This window comes from Neovison vison, chromosome 3 (assembly GCF_020171115.1).
Source record: "Neovison vison isolate M4711 chromosome 3, ASM_NN_V1, whole genome shotgun sequence".
Lineage (NCBI taxonomy): Eukaryota > Metazoa > Chordata > Mammalia > Carnivora > Mustelidae > Neogale > Neogale vison.
Window position 1 is genome coordinate 216,925,117 of NC_058093.1, and position 21,080 is coordinate 216,946,196.

General features: G+C 40.0%; 1 protein-coding gene across 1 annotated transcript in view; it reads right to left on the minus strand.

The window, feature by feature from the left end:
- The window catches only part of LOC122903232 (sodium/glucose cotransporter 1), an 81,947-nt gene that overhangs the window by 11,763 nt on the left and 49,104 nt on the right, over window positions 1-21,080 (minus strand). Inside the window, exons 10-14 of the mRNA XM_044243837.1 lie at window positions 20,683-20,790; window positions 15,474-15,624; window positions 12,869-13,037; window positions 8,209-8,424; window positions 6,172-6,277 (exon numbers count right to left, since the gene is read on the minus strand). Coding sequence (XP_044099772.1) covers window positions 6,172-6,277; window positions 8,209-8,424; window positions 12,869-13,037; window positions 15,474-15,624; window positions 20,683-20,790 — 750 coding nt within the window. The remainder of the gene's footprint in view (window positions 1-6,171; window positions 6,278-8,208; window positions 8,425-12,868; window positions 13,038-15,473; window positions 15,625-20,682; window positions 20,791-21,080) is intronic.

Below are 21,080 nucleotides of genomic sequence, written 5' to 3' on the forward strand. Positions count from 1 at the left end.
GTCCTTCATGAAAATTTTCCGAATCTCGCGAATGAAACCAGCGTTCATGTACTAGAGGCTGAACGGTCTCCACCCAAGATTAGACACTCCAAAAAAACATCACGACACCTGATAGTCAAATTGAGAAATTATAATTGTAGGTATAATCTCTTGAAAGCCGCCAGGGCAAAGAGGCTCCTTACTTACAGAGGGAAGCCCATCAGAATAACGTCAGACCTGTCCACAGAGACCTGGCAAGCCAGAAGAGGCTGGCAAGATATATTCAGGGCACTAAATGAGAAGAACATGCAGCCAAGAATACTTTATCCAGCAAGACTGACATTCAAAATGGATGGAGAGATAAAGAGTTTCCAAGACCGGCAAGGCTTAAAAGACTATGCAACCACCAAGCCGACACTGCAGCAAATATTAAGGGGGGTTCTATAAAAGAAGAAAAATCCCAAGAATAGCATTGAACAGAAATATAGAGACAGTCTACAGAAAGAAAGACTTCAAAGGTAACTCGATGTCAATAAAAACGTATCTATCAATAATCACTCTCAATGTGAATGGCCTCAATGCACCCATAAAATGGCACAGGGTTGCAGATTGGATAAAACGACAGGACCCATCCATATGCTATCTACAAGAGACCCATTTTGAACCTAAAGATACACGCAGACTGAAAGTGAAGGGGTGGAGAAGCATCTTTCATGCCAATGGGACTCAAAAGAAGGCTGGGGTAGCGATTCTCATATCAGATAAATTAGACTTCAAACTAAAGACTGTAGTCAGAGATACAGAAGGACACTACATAATCCTTAAAGGGACTATCCACCAAGATGATCTAACAATTGTAAATATCTATGCTCCCAATATGGGAGCAGCCAATTACTTAAGAAAACTGTTAATCAAGATAAAGAGTCATATTGATATGAATACACTAATCGTAGGAGATCTTAACACGCCTCTTTCAGAACTAGACAGATCATCGAAGCAGAAAATCAATAAAGAAATAAGAGCATTGAATGACACATTGGACCAGATGGACATCATAGATATATACAGAACATCCACCCTAAAACAATAGAATATTCATTCTTCTCAAGTACACACAGAACCTTCTCCAGAATAGACCACATACTGGGTCACAAATCAGGACTCAGCCTATACCAAAAGACTGAGATTATTCCCTGCATATTCTCAGATCACAATGCTTTGAAACTGGAGCTCAATCACAAGGAAAAGTTCCAAAGGAACTCAAACACCTGGAAGCTAAAGACCACCTTGCTTAAGAATGCTTGGATCAACCAGGAGATCAAAGAAGAACTGAAACAATTCATGGAAACCAATGAGAATGAAGACACTTCGGTCCAAAACCTATGGGATACAGCAAAGGCGGTCCTAAGGGGAAAATATATAGCCATCCAAGCCTCGCTCAAAAAAATTGAAAAATCCAGAACACACCAGCTGTCTCTACACCTTAAAGAACTGGAGGATCAACAACAAATCAAACCAACTCCACACATAAGAAGGGAAATCATCAAGATTAGAGCTGAGATCAATGAGGGAGAAACCAGAGATACAGTAGAACGTATCAATGAAACTAGAAGCTGGTTTTTTGAAAGAATCAATAAGATCGATAAGCCACTGGCTACACTAATCCAAAAGAAAAGAGAGAAATCCCAAATTCATAAAATTATGAATGAAAAGGGAGAGATCACAACTAACGCCAAGGAAGTAGAAACAATCATCAGAAGTTATTACGAACAGTTATATGCCAATAAGCTTAGCAACCTAGATGAAATGGATGCATTCCTGGAAAAATATAAACTTCCAAAATTGAACCAGGAAGAAATTGACAACCTGAATAGACCAATATCTAATAACGAGATTGAATCAGTGATCAAAAACCTCCCAAAAAACAAGAGCCCAGGACCTGACAGATTCGCTGGGGAATTCTACCAAACCTTGAAAGAAGAAATAACACCTATTCTCCTGAAGCTGTTTCAAAAAATTGAAGCAGAAGGAAAACTTCCAGACTCTTTCTATGAAGCCAGCATTACCCTGATCCCCAAACCAGGCAAGGACCCTACTAAAAAGAAGAATTTCAGACCAATATCACTGATGAATATGGATGCTAAGATTCTCAACAAGATCCTAGCCAACAGGATCCAACAGCACATTAAAAAGATAATCCACCGGGGCACCTGGGTGGCTCAGTGGGTTAAGCCGCTGCCTTTGGCTCAGGTCATGATCTCAGGGTCCTGGGATCGAGTCCCGCATCGGGCTCTCTGCTCAGCAGGGAGCCTGCTTCCTCCTCTTTCTCTCTGCCTGCCTCTCTGCCTACTTGTAATCTCTCTCTGTCAAATAAATAAATAGAATCTTTAAAAAAAAGAATTATCCACCATGATCAGGTGGGATTCATCCCTGGGCTACAAGGATGGTTCAACATTCGCAAATCAATCCATGTGATACAACAAATTAATATGAGAAGAGAGAAGAAACACATGGTCCTCTCAATTGATGCAGAAAAAGCATTTGACAAAATCCAACATCCGTTCCTGATTAAAACGCTTCAAAGTATAGGGATAGAGGGAACATTCCTGAACCTCATCAAATCTATCTATGAAAGACCCACAGCAAATATCATCCTCAATGGGAAAAAGCTTGCAGCCTTCCCATTGAGATCAGGAACAAGACAAGGATGCCCACTTTCACCACTCTTGTTCAACATAGTATTAGAAGTCCTAGCAACAGCAATCAGACAACAGAGAGAAATAAAAGGTATCCAGATTGGTAATGAAGAAGTCAAACTCTCTCTCTTCGCAGATGACATGATTCTTTATATGGAAAACCCAAAAGACTCCACCCCCAAACTACTAGAACTCATACAGCAATTCAGCAACGTGGCAGGATACAAAGTCAATGTGCAGAAATCAGTGGCTTTCTTATACACTACCAATGAAAATACAGAAAGGGAAATTAGAGAATCGATTACATTTACTATAGCACCAAGAACCATAAGATACCTGGGAATAAACCTAACTAAAGAGGTAAAGGATCTGTACTTGAGGAACTACAGAACACTCATGAAAGAAATTGAAGAAGACACAAATAGATGGAAGACCATTCCATGCTCTTGGATCAGAAGAATAAACATTATTAAAATGTCTATACTGCCTAGAGCAATCTATACTTTTAATGCCATTCCGATCAAAATTCCACCGGCATTCTTCAAAGAGCTGGAGCAAATAATCCTAAAATTTGTATGGAATCAGAAGAGACCCCGAATCGCTAAGGAATTGTTGAAAAACAAAAATAAAGCTGGCGGCATCACCTTACCTGATTTCAAGCTTTATTACAAAGCTGTGATCACCAAGACAGCATGGTACTGGCATAAAAACAGACACATAGACCAGTGGAACAGAGTAGAGAGCCCTGATATGGACCCTCAACTCTATGGTCAATTAATCTTCAACAAAACAGGAAAAAATATACAGTGGAAAAAAGACAGTCTCTTCAATAAATGGTGCTGGGAAAACTGGACAGATATATGTAGAAGAATGAAACTCGACCATTCTCTTACACCGTACACAAAGATCAACTCAAAATGGATAAAAGACCTCAACGTGAGACAGGAATCTATCAGAATCTTAGAGGAGAACATAGGCAGTAATCTCTTCGATATCAGCCACAGCAACTTCTTTCAAGATACGTCTCCAAAGGCAAAGGAAACAAAAGCGAAAATAAACTTCTGGGACTTCATCAAAATCAAAAGCTTCTGCACAGCAAAGGAAACAGTCAACAAAACAAAGAGGCAACCCACGGAATGGGAGAAGATATTTGCAAATGACAGTACAGACAAAAGGTTGATATCCAGGATCTATAATGAACTCCTCAAACTGAACCCACACGAAACAGACAAACACATCAAAAAAAATGGGCAGAAGATATGAACAGACACTTCTCCAATCAAGAAATACAAATGGCTATCAGACACATGAAAAAATGCTCATCATCATTAGCCCTCAGGGAGATTCAAATTAAAACCACATTGAGATATCACCTTGCACCAGTTAGAATGGCCAAAATTAACAAAACAGGAAACAACATGTGTTCGAGGGGATGTGGAGAAAGAGGAACCCTCTTACACTGTTGGTGGGAATGCAAGTTGGTGCAGCCTCTTTGGAGAACAGTGTGGAGATTCCTCAAGAAATTAAAAATAGAGCTTCCCTACGACCCTGCAATTGCACTCCTGGGTATTTACCCCAAAGACACAGATGTCGTGAAAAGAAGGGCCATCTGTACCCCAATGTTTATAGCAGCAATGGCCACAGTCGCCAAACTATGGAAAGAACCAAGATGCCCTTCAACGGATGAATGGATAAGGAAGATGTGGTCCATATACACTATGGAGTATTATGCCTCCATCAGAAAGGATGAATACCCAACTTTTGTAGCAACATGGACGGGACTGGAAGAGATTATGCTGAGTGAAATAAGTCAAGCAGAGAGAGTCAATTATCATATGGTTTCACTTATTTGTGGAGCATAACAAATAGCATGGAGGACAAGGGGCGTTAGAGAGGAGTAGGGAATTTGGATAAATTGGAAGGGGAGGTGAACCATGAGAGACTATGGACTCTGAAGGACCTAACTGTGAGACCTTAACTCTAAAAATGCTTGAGGAGAGCACAGGCAATTATTTCTCTGATATCAGCCATAGCAATATTTTTCTAGATATGTCTCCTGATGCAAGGGAAACAAAAGCAAAAATAAACTATTGGGAGTACATCAAAATAAAAAGCTTCTTCACAGCAAACAATCAACAAAACTAAAAGACAGCCTACTGAATGTGAGAAGACATTTGTAAATGACATATCTGATAAAAGGTTAGTATCCCAAACATATGAAGAACTTATCCATATGTTTATTGAAGCATTATTTACAATAGCCAATTTATGGAAGCAGCCCAAGTCCACTGATAGATGAATGGATAAAGAAGATGTGAGATATATAGATATATATACATGTATATATCTATATATATGGATATATATGGATATATATAAATTGGATAGATGATAGATGCCATGGAATATTACTCAGCCATAAAAAAGAATAAAATTTTGTCATTTGCCATAACATGGATGGTGTATAATGCTAAATGAAATAAGTCAATCTTTCAAATCTGTTATATTCTCCTTCAGTGTGTAGACACTTTTGGAGGTGGGAGAAGCAGGCAGCATATTGATGCCTCCCTGCTCCAAGGAAGCAGAAAACGTCTATCTTTTTCAACAACCTGGTCAACTGCCTATGGCTCCAGGTTCCTTCCAGTACATGCAGAGTTGCAGGTTTCAGAACTAAAATGTCTTGGTCAAGAGCAGATTATATCATAGCTGGGATAATAGGCTTTGACCTCAATTTACATATCTGTAAAATAGGGCCATAAGAATAAATGATCTTTAGGGCCCTTTCCAAAGCTAGGATCCTCTGATATTTCTGATGGCCATATTCAGAATTTATTCTGCTGTACCTGTACTTTCCTTCAGATGGAGTGATGAGACCTCTAGTCCTTCAGATAAAGCACCTATGACCTTGTGCTCCCACACCTTGGCACATCATACATCTCCACAACCATCCTCTATGTGAGCACCAGTCCCAAGTAAAAGAAAAAGTTCCAATACATAAGCTGAGGAAAACTTTTCTCCATGATCAGGATAAATCTGAATACTGACTAAGCATTATCTTACTGGACTTCAGAGAAATTTAATTTTCTAAATCTTATGTGGATATAAGACACCAATGAGCCTCTCACCATCCTCCTGGTGTCACTAGACTGACCATAGCTTAGATTCCATCTGCTTTCAGTTCACAGGCTCTGACTCTTTCCTTCTCCCATGTCATGCCCCAGTCAAGTCAGGGTAGAAAATACACCACTCATACTTAGCATTCTGAATTATGAGGTATAAGGAGGCTGAGGATATTCTGCACTTCTCTATTCCTCTTGACCAGGCCTCAGATTGAACTTCCCAAAATCCATTTATCTATCTCATCCCCCACCTCACTCACTTATAAAGAGAGATCTGAGCTTTGATGTAGGCATTTTGTAAAGACTTCAGTAAGGTAGTCTTTCTGTTGGAGGAGTAACATTTTAGGGCTTGGGATAGGCTCTAAATCACAAATTACCTATTTCAATGGTCTCTTCTGGGGTTTCTTGAAAGTCCTCCTCTCCTGCATCCAAGTCAATACGCTCCTCTTTGCTGTTGCGCAGGCTCCAACACAGGCGGTAGAGCTGTGGAAAAAGCAAAACAGGTTGGCAGAAAGATCCAAACAGTGTCTGGTGCCAAGAAGTTGAGAGGAAAAAAAGAGATGTGCTCAAGAAAAGAAAAAGTGCATCATTTCCTAAAGGTGTCAGTGGATGATTAGTTATTGCTCTAGAACACAGAGGATATTGGAGATGCCCCTTTTAAAACATTGATTTGGTCAGTGTTTGCTGAATGAAACTCATTAAAAAATGCAAACAACAACTAAAAGGTACTGTGGTCTCTCAGTACTGACCAAAACATAGATAACAGTTTCTATCCACATTATCTCTAAATAAGTTGAGCACTTCGATGTAAATTACACACATGAATATACAAAACCTTATTATAATATTCAAAGACTAAGAGATTGCCTTGAATAAAGAAATGTCTGTCTTGAATGAATGAACTCTTCTTATATATGATGACTAAATTTGTTCCTTTTAGCATTGGTGCTAAGAAAGAAGACCAAAAACCCATTTCTCCAGACCAGAAGTGTAGAGCAGAGTTTGCACCGTGTGTTTGTCACATTATAAGAAGATAATCTGTAGAATCATGAACCATATTAGAATTGAGTAGCACTGGAGACAGTTTCTATGAACATGAAACCAGAAACTTGAAGAAGCCTGAAAGTCAATGAAATGTATTCATTCCAGCTATGCCCTCTTCGATGACTACATTGCTTTCTCTACTTCAAGGGGAATCATGAATGGGGTGCCTGGCTATCTGCCTTCAGCTCAGATCATGATCCCAGTGTCCTAGTTTGGAACCTTCTTGCATCAGGCTCCCTGCTCAGCAGGAACCCTGCTTCTCCCTCTCCCACTCCCCCTCCTTTTGTGTCTCTCTCTCTGTCAAATAAATAAATAACATCTTTAAGGAAAAAAAAAAAAGAGGAATCCTGGGACTAAATGTGTTTAGGGCTGCAATACTTGCAAACACTGAGACATCAGGAAGCAGTTAATATAGCACAAAGAAAGCCTATTGACAGATTCAGCCAATAAACATAATGGTGATTCTTCTTTTATAAAAGCAGTCTTTGTTTGACATTAAGATTAGGTACAGTTTTGAAAATTTGGCAAGGAGGTCGAAGGTCTCTTCAGGATTCCATAAGTCCCTGTATTTGTATATGCATGAGTAAAAAGTTAAAAAAAAAAAAAAACCTTCTCTTTCTCTATGGACTAACATGATCTTGGGTTAACTCTAGCTCTGTTCTTATAAACCTGAAAAAGGTTAAGTATTAGCTGTGTTTGGATGCCCAAATTATATTGTTTATGGTAAAAGTGACCTATAATTAGAAATTTTCATCTGCATTGGGAGAGCTATGAATAAATCCTAAACCAAGGGTGACATCTAGAATTAAAGAAGGCTATTTGCCATTTTGGAGTCTTGAATCAATTGGACTTTGATATTGTTTGAAATTCCTCAAATTATATGGATAATTGTTTGGAGGGTTAATAGGGGAAAAAATTAAGGGTATATCATACTTCAGATTTCCCTGAGCATGGTTTTTTTGTAACTATGTCCCTTGCTGAGACCCCTGAAAGTTATGCCATGGGTCTACTAGAAGAAATCTAAGTTTCTATTTGAGACTTGAGCATCTAAACCAGGCTAGCCCCTGTACTCACCCATGTGATCTCATTCCCTTGCACCTGTGCTGTTACTTGGTGAGCAGGATCCAGAGATTAACCCCTGGACTGAAATAACTGTGGTGAGGACTCCTACAGAAGACACACACTTGACACCACCTTGCTAGCACATCGTGTTTTCTGGCTTGTGTCTTTCTATGTAAAACCAACGGTAAGCAAGGACTGTTTTAGTCATTTGAGTGTGAGGTGTTTAATTGAGGAAAGGGCAACAAGGTGGGTGTTGTAGCATGAGCATGGAACAAGGGAAGGACACATTCCCCAACATGGATACTCACATGCACATCTGGAATTGGTTTGGTGAAGAGAGAGACAACCACGATGACGATGACAGATATGACAAAGAGGATGATGGCAAAGTACAGGTAGTGCACACCACAGATAATCGTGGGACAGTTGCTGGGCTGCATGCAGCTCCCAGTTCCATAGGCAAATTCAGCCACCATACGGGACACCCCAACCAGAAATCCTATGACCAGTCCCCAAAAGGCTCCCTGTGAAAGAAAACCTCGGGTTAATTAACACCAAACACACAAAACATCAGGGCATTCCTGGGAGACAGAGAAAAAGGAACAAAAATGAGACAAATGATAGCTTCAGGCCTTCTGAAGCCAGAATGCTGGCGTTCAGAATATGGTTAAGAGTGTGATGTCAGGCCAAGCCTGAAGGTGTGTTTATCATGTTTCAGAGATGATTTTACCTGGGTCATAAAACAAGATTCATAATATAATGGGGTAACAGTGTCTAATAACTCATGTCTAGTGTCAACTCAAAGCCTTAATTCCAAAAATTAATTCTTAATTTTATTTTTTTAATTAATTTATGTATTTTCAGAAAAACAGTATTCATTATTTTTGCACCACACCCAGTGCTCCATGCAATCCATGCCCTCTATAATAATAATTTGACTCTGATCGGAGAAAGACAACTATCATATGATCTCCCTGATATGAGGAAGTGAAGATGCAGCATGAGGGGTTAAGGGGGTAAGAGAAGAATGAATGAAACAAGATGGGATTGGGAGGGAGACAAACCTTAAGTGACTCTTAATCTCACAAAACAAACTGAGGGTTGCTGGGGGGAGAGGGGTTGGGAGAAGGGGGGTGGGGTTATGGACATTGGGGAGGGTATGTGCTATGGTGAGTGCTGTGAAGTGTGTAAACCTGGCAATTCACAGACCTGTACCCCTGGAGATAAAAATATATTATATGTTTATAAAAAATTTAAAAAAATTTTTTAAATAAATAAATAATTTGACTCTGGTTCCTGTAGCTGCTATCACCATCAGCCTCCAGATTTAAGCACATTCAAAGGTAATGTAATTACTTATGAAATAATTTGTTTTCCTTGAAGCCTTTGAAAAACAAATTGGGTCTTTGAGGGATGGAAGAGAAAAGAATGTTTCCATCAAAATATAAATACTACTTTCTTCATTAGCCCCTTTTATAGATCCAAAGTCACTGTTTTTAATTTGAAAACACAAGATTATATTATGTGTCTTTACATTAAGTTTTGGGTTTGCATATTAAAAATATGGAAATCCTTTAAGAGACTAAAAATACAGGGGTACAATTTTTCAGGGTTTTTTTTAAACCCCTTCCCTCCTTTCCTTCCTTCCTTATTTCCTTCTTGCTTCCTTTTCAGTCAGGCCTCACTTAGAGAACCAGGTCTGAACCTAGAGGCCACATTTTAAAAGGATCAGTGACAAAGTACAGTGAGCTCATAGAAGGGTAGTAAAAAAGAGCTTTCATGTCAAATGTTGATCCTTGAACTTTCCTCGCCATGGGTACCCCTGCACTTTATATCCCAGGTGTGTTCAATTATCAGTGTATTCATGTCCTATGTCTTTGTACAGGTCACTCTTTATCTGGGAGAACACAAGCTCCTCCCTTCCTAGTAACCTTGTTCTAGCTTAAATGTCCCCTCTTCTCCTAAGACAGAATTGGATGGACCCATCCTCCGTGCTGTGACTGCACTATAGACACACCTCCAATTCCAGCACCAATTCCCCTTCTGTGGAATCACTCAATCACTTCTCTCTCTCCCCATCTGAACTGGGAATTTGCCCAGGGAAGGAACCAAGATTTATTCCCTTTGTGTTGTCAGCTCTCTGTCTGACATCTGGAAGTATCTGCTAGATAGATAGATGATGGTAGATGGTAAAGGATAGATGATAGATAGATAGATAGATAGATAGATAGACAGATAGATAGATGATAGATAGATGAGGAAAAGGATGTCCCCCATTCATTCCCCACACACATATTCATTCAAAAATTATTTTTTTACTTTAGTTTGTGTGAATAGTATTGATAAAATCTGCTATAAAGCTTTTCTTCTCTTTTGATTTTTTGCTTTTTTTTCTTTTTATTTAAATTCAATTAGCAGGATGCCTGGGTCAGTTGGTTAGTGTCTACCTTTGGCTCAGGTCATGATCCTAGGGTCCTTGAATTGAGTCCCACATTGGGTCCCTTGCTCACCAGAATCCTGCTTTTCCCTTTGCCTTCTCTACCTGGCTCTCCCCCTGCTTGTGCGTGCGCTCTCTCTCTCTCTGACAAATAAATAAATAAAACTTTTTAAATTTAATTTCAATTTTCATTTAATTTCAATTAATTATTTAATTGAATTAGCCAACATATAGTCTTTCTCTTTTGGCAATTAGTATCTTCCTGTTCCTTTCATTTTATTCTCAAGAGGCTCTTGAAAAATCTGGGAAATTTTGACATTTTCCTCAAGACTTTAATGAGTCACCCCTCATTAAACACAACCCCTGACCAGTCCTGAGAATCATTTTGTAGTCTCTATGTGCTGCTCTCCAGAGACTCTAGCAATGGCTTCTCACCCTCAGACCTGTGACATTTCGGCTGTATAATTCTTTTGTGACTGGGGGATGAGCACGAGGGGAGCTGTCCTGTGTATCGGCTTCCACACAATAGATACTAGTAGCATTTTCTGAATCAAAGCCTATCAAAAATGTATTATAGAGGGCACGGCTTGCATGGAGCACTGGGTGTGGTGAAAAAATAATGAATAATGTTTTTCTGAAAATAAATAAATTGGAAAAAAAGATATTGCCAGACTTTTCCAGAAGTTCCCTTGGGGAAGGGCAAAATCTCCCCCAGTTGAGAACCACTACACTCTATCCCAATTTTTAGCCTTATTTTTTGGTTGCCACAGTCCTTTGTTGAACTGAATCTGTTTTTAGTCCACAGCAATACCCAGTTGGGCTTCTAGCCACACTATACTAACTTGTATTTTAGAAATCTCTCAGCCTCTGCCAATCCCTGTTGAAATAAATCTTAAGAGTGTGCCTATTTCTCAAACCAGTCATGATCACTTGCAGGTTTAATTCTGATCTCTCAAGGGTATTTATCTGTGCATGCAGCTTTGTGTTGCCAGCAAATCTGGACTATGTTCCTAATGTCAAATGTTGAGTGAAGAGAAACACACATAATTTTACACTTCAAAGGTGGGTCATTCCAGTGAGGTATTTCCCAAGTGTATATTTGTTTCTGTCCTATTGGGAGAAAGGGGTTGTCTCTAACCAAAAATATGTCACCATTGATACTGCTTCAGAAAATAGGCTACACAGTTATTACCCCCACTCGATCCCAGCCTTCCCTGAGTGTGCAGATGGTTTAATACAGAGACAGGTGAGCAACACCCCAGTCAGAAGCCATATCCAAAGGCATCCTTTTCATGGTGCTTCAAAACCTGTAACAGCACCCCAATGAAAATCCAAACTCTCCGGCCTGGCTTTTTCAAAGGAGCCATTCCTAATTTAACTTCAACATTCTTGTCTAGCATTTCTTCCATTAACCCATACACACAAACTCCTTCTCAAGTCATGTGAAATGCCTTTCAAACTTCTCAAACTTCCTTGCACTTCTGCCTCCAAGTTCTGGTGCTGTTCTCTCTCTGCTTTGCACACCCTCTCTTCCCTCTAGCTCAGCCCATGCTAATATAGTCTTTCTGTGAATCCTTCTCATATTCTATGCTATGTTTTATCCCTTAATTATTATCTACCTTATGTTGTTTTGCATATAAATTGCTTGAGCACCAGGACATCGTTTTTCACTGGGCCTTGAGAGGTACTGGCCGGAAAGCCAAGCTGACTGCAGAACCACTAGAGGTACATATATACAATGGAATATTACTCAGCCATCAGAAAGGATGAATACTCACCATTTGCATCAACATGGGAGGAACTGGAGGGGATTATGTCAAGTGAAATAAGTCAAGCAGAGAAAGACAATTAACATATAGCTTTGTTCATATGTGGAATGTAAACAATAGCACAAAGGATCATTAGGGAAGGGAGGGAAATCAGAAGGGAGAGAAATCAGAGAGGGAGATGAACCATGAGGGACTACAAACCCTGGGAAACAAAATGACAGTTACAAAGGAGAAGGGGGTGAAAGGGTGGGGTAACGGGGTGATGAGTATTAAGGAGAGCACGTGTTGTGATGAGCACTGGGTGTTACATGCAACTAATGAATCACGGAACACTACATCAAAAACTAATGATGTACCATACAGTAGCTGAATGTAACTTTTTTTAAAAAGGAAAATTTTTTTAAAGGAACCACTAGAGGGAGCCTGTGCTAGGACTTCCTCTGGAGGTGCTCGCCCGGGATACAAACTTCCCGGCTAGTGCCATGTTAACAGGCCAAAGTCACTCAGGTTGGATGGAACATGTATATCATTAGTTGGGAATGAGTTTGGAACCTGCAGCAAAGAGGAGAGGTGAATCCAAAAGGATGTATACCCAGGAGAGTCCCTGAAGGCTTTGCCATAAAAACCTTCAGCAGCACATCTATTTCTGCTTGAGATCTGTGGGAAATAGAATCCCTCCCATACAGAATATGGTGCTCCAGGTGGAGCCGTGACACTTCTGTGTCAGAGTGGCTTTTCAGGACATGCAAAAATGAAACCTACCGGCTCATTGGCTCTCTTCCAGAAAATAGCAAGCAAGAAGACAGCTGCAATGGGTGGTCCCAAGTAACTGGTAATAGACTGGATGTAATCGAAGAGCTGCCCACTTTGTGCTGACTGCACAATGGGTACCCAGGCAATGCTGATACCTATCAGCACCAGGATGAACAACCTGAAATCAAAATCCCCCAATACAATGTCAATAAATGGCTCTATATGAATAAATACATATTACTATGTGTCAGATGTATGATATATATATGTATCATATGTATATGATTACTATATGTCAGATGTGTGTATATATATATTATATATAGCAAATATATATACACATAAATATAGATATTTATGTGTGTATCATTTTATTTATTGTATATTATATATACATATTATGTGTGTGTGTGTAATATTACCATAGGCAAGGAAAAATAATTAGCAAATTCATTCTTGAGGCTTTTTTTCCATCTGTATTCTGCCTCTATGAGAAAGTCATCTGTGCCTGTGAATAAATGAAATGCACTTGACAAACCTAAACCAGTAACTGCCATAAGAGAATCACACTTTGACAAGTAGTAGAATGTAGGAACAAGGGTCCTGGACTCAATTTTTTCTTTTCTATGTGTGACATAGGATACGTTGCTTAACCTCTCTGAATCTCAATTTCTCTGTCTGTGAATTGGGGACAATAAGACTGACCTTGCAATTCTAGAATAAGGATCAGCTATAGTAAAACACCTAGCAAACAGTAGGTACTCAATAAATAGTAAAGGCCATAATTTTTATTTTCTTCTCCTTCTCCTCCTTCCCCTTCTCCTCCTCTTCTTCATAATAAAGTGAAGACCACAATGAAAAAGAGTTTATAAAGAAACAGTCTAGAAAGAAAGGGACACTACCAAGTATTTCCAGCTCTCCTCTTGAATTTCACTTCAAGTCATGAAGAGATTGGAGGGTTCCCTTACAAGCTCCCCTTACTTGTGCTTTTGATTTAATTAGAAAGATGGCTATGATTCCTTTATCTTACATGAACTTAGGCAAAAGAATCTTACACTAACCTTTACAAAGCAGTGTTTTCACTCATATGTTTCTCCTGGAATCCCCTTCCACTGCCCCCATATACCCAAATCCTACCTACCATTTTGGTCTCAGGTCAGGCCTCCCTCTTCCAGTAGCTTTCCCCAACTACTGCATGCCATGTTCACCTCTTCCTTCTTTGAGCCCTTCCTTGATTGCTCTTACAGTGACCATAGCAAAGTCTGGAATTATTTTCTATAAGCTCATCTAGGGCAGGGATAAAATCCAGGGCAGCAGTCATGGGATGTACAAAAGTGTGGGCCCCAACAATCTCAGAGCCAAGGGGGCCATCCCCGAGCAAAGCAACAAAATTGTTCTCTTCTCATGTTGCATCTTATAGATGTAAGGGAGGAGGGGAGAAACAGGAAAAACTAAAGTCCTTTCTAAGGGAAAACCAGTCAGGATGATGGTTCTGATTTCTGTGAAGCAAAGGAGTAGACTTAGGCCTGGTTAGATATTCCCTGAGTGCTAGGTGTCTCAACACCTGACAGTGGCCTGTCCCCTTTCCTTCCTTTGCCCTAATCTTATTGATGGGGCCTATGAGGTGGCAGCCCATACCCCTCCCACACTCACTATGGAACTCTTCCTTGACTGACCTCACAGGGACTTGATTCCTCTGCTCCGAGGAAGCTGACCTGCCAGAGCCCCAGAAAGAGACACAGCAGAGCTTTAGTTAGTCCTCTCTCCAAGTATCTGCTCGATGGATAGTCAAGATTTTGAGTACCTCTGACCCATGTATCAACTCTTCTGTCTTTCAGTATTCTGTTGTGTCCACTATCTCATTTGCAATAACAAATGTACATATAGTGTGGTGTTTTAGACTTTACAGAGCATGTTCCCAAGCACAGTATCACTTGACCCTCTCAGTCAAATGCAAAAATGTTGCAGCAAATGGTCAAGGCATCAGAGGCATCTGGGCCTTGAAGATGGCCCATGTGAAGGCCTACAGTGTAGAGGGCTGAGGAGGGCCACATGGGGTAGCCTAAAGGGACTTGAACAAGGACTCAGTTGGCCTGAATTCCAGTCCTGTTTCTGCCACTGTCCAGACTACATGGATTTAGGCAAGACAAGCCTCCTTTTGTTTGTTGATAAACTGAGGGTTAGATTGGATGATTTCTGATGTCATATCTTACTCCAGACAGGCATTGTTTGATGATCTTCAATTTATATTTTTCTTTTTTTAATTTATTCATTCATTTGAGAGAGATACAAGCAGAGACAGAGAGAGCACAAGCAGGGGGAGAAGCAGAGGGAGAGGGAGAAGCAGAGTCCCCACCAAGCTGGGAGCCCAACATGGGGCTCGATCCTAAGACCTGGAGATAATGACATGAGCCAAGGGCAGAGGCTTAACCATCTGCCACCCAGGCACCCTGATGATCCTCAATTTAAAGTTAAATGGCACTAAAGTGTAAATATAACTAATGACAGAGGTTACTGCCATTCTACCCAAGCATGTACCAGTCTTCTCTACCTTGAAGGATAGTACAGATCATTCAAACTTTCATGGTGGGTGGCAAGAAGATGCTGCACTTACCTTCCTGCAATCATGAGCTCTTTCTCAGATGCTCCCTTCCGGATCTTGGTGTAGATGTCCATGGTGAAGAGGGTGCTGGCACTATTGAAGATGGAGGTTAAGGAGCTCATGAGAGAGGCCAACATGACTGACAGCATCAGGCCTCTCAGTCCTGAAAGAGAAGGAGGATCTGAGTGGCACACACAGCAACTCAGCTCTTTTGTACTTGGAAATTGTGAGAACTCAAGGTTTGTTTGCCTTCCAATACCATGCCATGTTCTCCAACTTGTCTCTCCAGAAAGACTAGGTATTTCAAGGAATGAATTGTGGCTTTAAATTATACTGTAAGCCCAAAGCAGTCAACAAAGAGATAAGGACAAAATATATATGAGTAAATACTTTGCAACTGATTGATGATGATGATGGTGGTGATGGTGGTGATGGGGTGATAATGGTTAATGGTGATGGTGCTGATGGTATGTGTGATTCCATCTAAGAGGAGCTTTATAAGGTCTTTTATTTTAAAAATTCATGGTATAGCAGAAAGATTCAAACTATGATTCAAAAGATGATGTTTTCAATAAAGTGAAATCTTCATAGAATGGAAAGAAATACTAGCAATTCATATGTCTAATAAGGGTCTAGTGTGCAGAATATAAAAAGGACATGTATAACTGAATAATAAAAAAGACAAATAATCCAATTAAAAATAGACAAAGAACTTGAATAGAAGCTTCTCCAAAGAAGATAAACAAGTGGCTAATAATCACATGAAAAGATGCTCAACATTAAGGAAATTCAAACCAAAAACCACAATAAAATACTACTCTGTACCCATTAGGGTGGCTATAATTTAAAAAAAAAGAAAGAAAGAAAGACAAATAACAACAAGTGTGGATGAAGATGTAGAGAAATAGGAACCCTCATATATTGATGGCAGTAATGTAAAAGGACACAGCCACTGTTGCAAATACTCTAGCAGTTTCTCAAATCAAACATGCAGTTACCATATGACCCATTAATTTCACTCCTAGGTATCTGTTCAAAAGAAATAAAAACACATGTTCACATAAAAACTTGGACGTGAACATGACTCAGTCGGTTGAGTGTCTGACTCTTGATTTTGGCTCAGGTCATGATCTCAGAGTCATGAAACTGAGCCCTCATTGGGCTCCGTGCTTAGTGGGCAGTCTGCTTAGGATTTTCTCTCTCCTTCTTCCTCTGTGCCCCCCACTCTCTCTCCCTCTAAAATAAATAAATAAATCTTTTTAAAAACTCAAATATGAATGTTCATAGTAGTATTATTTATAATAGCTAAAAAGTAGAAACAAGACAATGTTCATCAACTGATGATAAACAAAGTGTGATATATCCATGCAATGGAATATTATTTATCAATAAAAAAGGGTGAAGTACTAATGCATGCTATAATGTAGATAAACCTTGCATTCTTCTAAGTGAAATAAGCCAGACACAAAGAACAACTATCGTATAACCCTGTTTATGTTAAGTGCTCAAAATAAGCAAATCCATAGAGAGAGGGAGTAGATCAATGGTTGCCTAGGGGATGGGATAAAATATGGGGTGATAATAGGTGCAGGATTTTTTAGAGGTGATAAAAGTTTTCTAAAATTATGGTGATGGTTGCACACCTCTGAATATACTAACAAAAATTCCCTAGCAGGGACAACTTTATGTTCTCCTTGGTATGGAAGTAGTAATAGAGATTATAGCAAACCATGTTGGCCATGACTGGGAGAAATTTTAAAAGAACAATCCCTTATTCTGATTTGGGAAGGGTAGTATTATCCCCATTCAACACGCCAAGAAGTGAGGCCCAGGTTGGCATAACTTGCTTAGGGTCAGAGCTGGGAATACAGCCTTGTCTTTTTTTTTTCTCCATTGAAATCTTTACTGAGCTATAATTCACATACATATGATTCATCACTAAAGGCCCACAGTTCAGCTCCTGCTGAGCAGAGAGCCCGATGTGCGGCTCCATCCCAGGACCCTGAGATCATGACCTGAGCAGAAGGCAGAGGATTTAACCCACTGAGCTACCCAGGCACCACTACTTTAAAAAAAATTTTTAGGGGAACTTGGGTGGCTCTGTCATTTGATTCCTTGGTTTTGCCTCATATCATGATCTCAGGGTCCTAGGATTGACCACCATGTGGGGCTCTGCGCTGAGCAGAGTTTGCTGCAAGGGTCTCTCTCTCTCTCCTACTGCCCCTCCCCCATTCACTCATGCTCTCTCTCTAAAATAACTAAGTAGAGACGGTTGGGTGGCTCAGTCCCTTAAGCACCTGACTTTGACTCAGAACATGATCCTGGGGTCTTGGTACTGAGTCCCACACATCAGGGTCCCTCAGCAGGGAACCTGTTTCTCCCTCTGCCTGCCATTCCCCCTGCTTGTGCTTTCTCTCTCTGACAAATAAACAAATAAAATCTTTTTAAAATAAATAAATATAAGTAAATGATTTAAATCTTAAAAAAAGGAGAGAAAGATTTCGTTTCTTTTGATGGCTGCATAGTATTCCATTGTGTATATATACCACATCTTCTTGATCCATTCATCTGTTGATGGACATCTAGGTTCTTTCCATAGCCATTTGCAACAACATGGATGGAACTAGAGCGTATCATGCTTAGCGAAATAAGTCAAGCGGAGAAAGACAAATATCATATGATCTCCCTGATATGAGGAAGTGGTGATGCAACATGGGGGCTTAAGTGGGTAGGAGAAGAATCCATGAAACAAGATGGGATAGGGAGGGAGACAAACCATAAGTGACTCTTAATCTCACGAAACAAACTGTGGGTTGCTGGGGGGAGGGGGGTTGGGAGAAGGGGGGTAGGGTTATGGACATTGGGGAGGGTATGTGCTTTTGGGTAAATTGGAAGGGGAGATGAACCATGAGAGACTATGGACTCTGAAAAACAATCTGAGGGGTTTGAAGTGGCGGGGGGGTGGGAGGTTGGGGTACCAGGTGGTGGGTATTATAGAGGGCACAGCTTGCATGGAGCACTGGGTGTGGTGAAAAAATAATGAATACTGTTTTTCTGAAAATAAATAAATTGGAAAAAATAAAAAATAAATAAAAACCCAAAAAAAAAAAGGGGGAGAGAAAGAAAAATAACATAAATAAATTACAGTGTAATCCAAACCAGAACTCTAAAAGAACCAGCCATGTGACTCTTCTTATTGCAACCTTAATTAATAAGCAGCCTGGTTCAGTGGAATTGTTAACGATTACCCCCATTTTTATAGAATTTGAATGCAAATGGTTTGTACAAGGTCACACATCCAGTTTGCAGTTTAAAAAAAAAAATCTTCAATTCCAGCCTTGAGCACAGTTAAGCAAGCCAGATACTGAGTTGCTGTGTGGCCTTGGAAAAAATCATTTTCCTTTTGTAGGTCTCAGTTTCCCCTATGAAATGGAGAGGTTTGACTAGTCTCTAGGTTTCTTCTCAATGATAAATTTGTAAGTTTATTGCAAATTTTCCTATTCAGTACCTTTGAATTTTTAGTCTCCTGAGGTCCCTTAACCTAATTAGGTTTACATCCCTTGATCCAGAATTAGATTTTTTCTTCGACATGAAATATGAACAGTAACCCTACAGGCCTACCCCAAAACTCTAATTATTCTGGACTCCAAGGATAACACATTCTCTGTAGCCCCCTTGTGGCCCATCCATCTACTGCCTCAAACTTCCTCATCCTTTGTTGTTGTTGTTGTTGTTGTTGTTGTTGTTTATTTTATTTCTTTATTAATTTTTTTATTATGTTATGTAAGTCACCATACAGTACATCATTATTTTTTGATGTAGTGTTCTGTGATTCACTGTTTGTGTATAACACCCAGTGCTCATTGCAATATGTGTCCTCCTTAATATCCATCACCGGGATAACCCATTTCCCACCCCCTTCCCCTCTAAAACCCTCAGTTTGTTTCCCGGAGTCCATAGTCTCTCTTGGTTCATCTACCCCTCTGGTTACCCTCCCCTTTATTTTTTCCTTCCTTCTCCTAATGTCCTCCGTGCTATTCCTTATTTTCCACAAATAAGTGAAACCATATAATAATATTCTTCTTCTGCTTATTTCACTTAGTGTATTCTCCTCCAGTTCCATCCATGTTGATGCAAATGTTGGGTATTCTTCCTTTCTGATGGCTGAGTAATATTCCAGTGTTTATATGGACCACATCTTCTTTATCCATTCACCTGTTGAAGGGCATCTAGTCTCCTTTCACAGTTTGGCTATTCTGGACATTGCTGCTATGAACATTGGGTGCATGTCTTTTCACTTCTTTTCACTACATCTGCATCTTTGGGGTAAATGCCATATAGTGCAATTGCTGGGTCAAAGGATAGCTCTCTTTTTAACTTTTTGAGGAACCTCCACACTGTTTTCCAAAGTGGCTGCACCAACTTGCATTCCACCAACAGTGTAAGAGGGTTCCCCTTTCTCTACAACCTCTCCAACATTTGCTTTTTCTTGCCTTGTTCATTTTTTGCCATTCTAAATGTTATAATATAGTATCTCAATGTGGTTTTGATTTGAATTTTCCTGATGGTTAATGATGCCAAACATCTTTTTCATGTGTCTGTTAGCCATTTGTATGTCTTATTTGGAGAAGTGTCTGTTCATGTCTTCTGCCCATTTTTTGACTTCTTTGTTTTTTGTGTCTTGAGTTGGAGAAGTTCTTTATAGATCTTGAATACCAGCCCCTTATATGTAGTGTCATTTGCAAATAAAATCTTCACCCATTCCATAAGTTGCCTCTTTGGGAAGTTTGTAAAACTTCTTCATTCTATAGTTAAAACTGCTTTGCCTTTCCCTCCATGTTTTTCCTTGGAATATTAATGCATTTCCAAGGGAAAATTCCACTTAGTTCAAGCTTTCATGTATGTCTGTTGGAGAGTTCTGAAAGATCTTCTAGATGAGCATGGAAAAGTTGTGTTTTTCACTAGCGCATTCTCAGATCACCTCTTTTCCAACACCTGACTGATGAACACATGCTAGACCTCATAGAGCTCAACCTAAACATATGTCTCTTTTCCAATGAGGGAAGATGTGTTCAAAAGCTGAGGACACCCAGAGGAAAGCCTTCCCTACTGGGCTCCCAAGCTCAGAAACGGCTTTTCCCCAGAGGGCCACAGAAATCTACGTAAAGAGGAAGCCAAATCAGCCTCCAAAGAAAGACTTTGCCAGAAAAATGACTCTCACCATCGGGCATGAGCTCCACCACCAACGTCGGGTAAGCAACATTTGTACAGCCAACCTCAGTACCACAATATTTCTTACATTCCGAGGGGACGGTGCAGGCAACTTTTTCTGGGAAAAGATGAAGAGCCATGTCAGCAAGCAGAAATCAAGGAAGTATTTCCAAGATTCACTTTCTTAAAATAAGACTTCAAACAGGACATTCCTGCCCAAGGCCCTGAATTGGTTCCACAGAGAATGCAACTTCAAGTTGAGCCCTACAACACCATGCCCCTGCCCTACTGGTATGACCATATCCAAGATCTGACTGGGGGAAAAGAGTTCTTAGGTAGAGGAGGGAGAAAATAAAGCAATGCTCAGGGTGGATAGAGAGGGGGCACAGTCTTCAGACTTTAGCTAGG